The 758-nt window shown below is 29.9% G+C and overlaps 1 protein-coding gene across 1 annotated transcript in view; it reads right to left on the bottom strand.

The window, feature by feature from the left end:
- Positions 1-758, bottom strand: part of LOC119593941 — a gene marked incomplete at its 5' end in the record, with an annotated part of 30,134 nt that overhangs the window by 16,840 nt on the left and 12,536 nt on the right. Inside the window, 3 exon segments of the mRNA XM_037942960.1 lie at positions 80-228; positions 478-500; positions 503-589. Of these exon segments, the coding sequence (XP_037798888.1) occupies positions 80-228; positions 478-500; positions 503-589 (259 nt within the window).

Below are 758 nucleotides of genomic sequence, written 5' to 3'. Positions count from 1 at the left end.
TCATCAACATTTCAAAACTGGATTTTCTTATGGACAGAAAAAAGGAAAATCGATACAAGCTTTTCTCAGTTACACATACCTTCAAAACTTCTTTTAAACTGTGTGGGAATGGAATAATACATGCTGAAAAAACAATCCTTGATAACAGCTCTGGTATTATCTGGAAATTGCACAGCAACATCCTGCCAATTGATTTCTGCAACTTCCCTATAATCCGATTCATAAATCCTGAAATCACAATTGCATTATAGCAAAGGTGTTAACTAACACACCTATAATATAGAACAGCACAAATTTTTGTGAAATATTCATAAAAATATTCAAATTTGTCTATATTCAGCAGTCCTCTTTTTAAAACTTATTGATGATTAGTGAATTTAAAAAGAAATAATAATATCATGTTTGAGTTTGATCATATTCTAAGACATGAATATCTAAATTTGATACTGCACAACATGACTGCATAAATCAACTTACCAGTCAATTAGCTTAACACGATTTTTTCATTTGAAAAGCTTTCTCCACATCTCTGTCTTTCCTTACAAATCATGTAATGACAACGCTGCTTTAGGTTCATATAGTTTCGTGTCTGAAATATATTTAAAGAATTAATAATTTCCTCTCACCATGTTATTCACGCAACAGAGCATCAATCCTGATTAAAGTACTATACATAACTACATATCATGTTATTTTGGGATATTCTACATCACAATTACCATAATTTTAATAATTTACTTTCAAATGTTCATGCGTTG

Source organism: Penaeus monodon, chromosome 33 (genome assembly GCF_015228065.2).
Source record: "Penaeus monodon isolate SGIC_2016 chromosome 33, NSTDA_Pmon_1, whole genome shotgun sequence".
Taxonomy (NCBI): domain Eukaryota; kingdom Metazoa; phylum Arthropoda; class Malacostraca; order Decapoda; family Penaeidae; genus Penaeus; species Penaeus monodon.
Note: the sequence above shows the minus strand (reverse complement) of the source record. Positions and strands in the feature narration are given on the sequence as shown.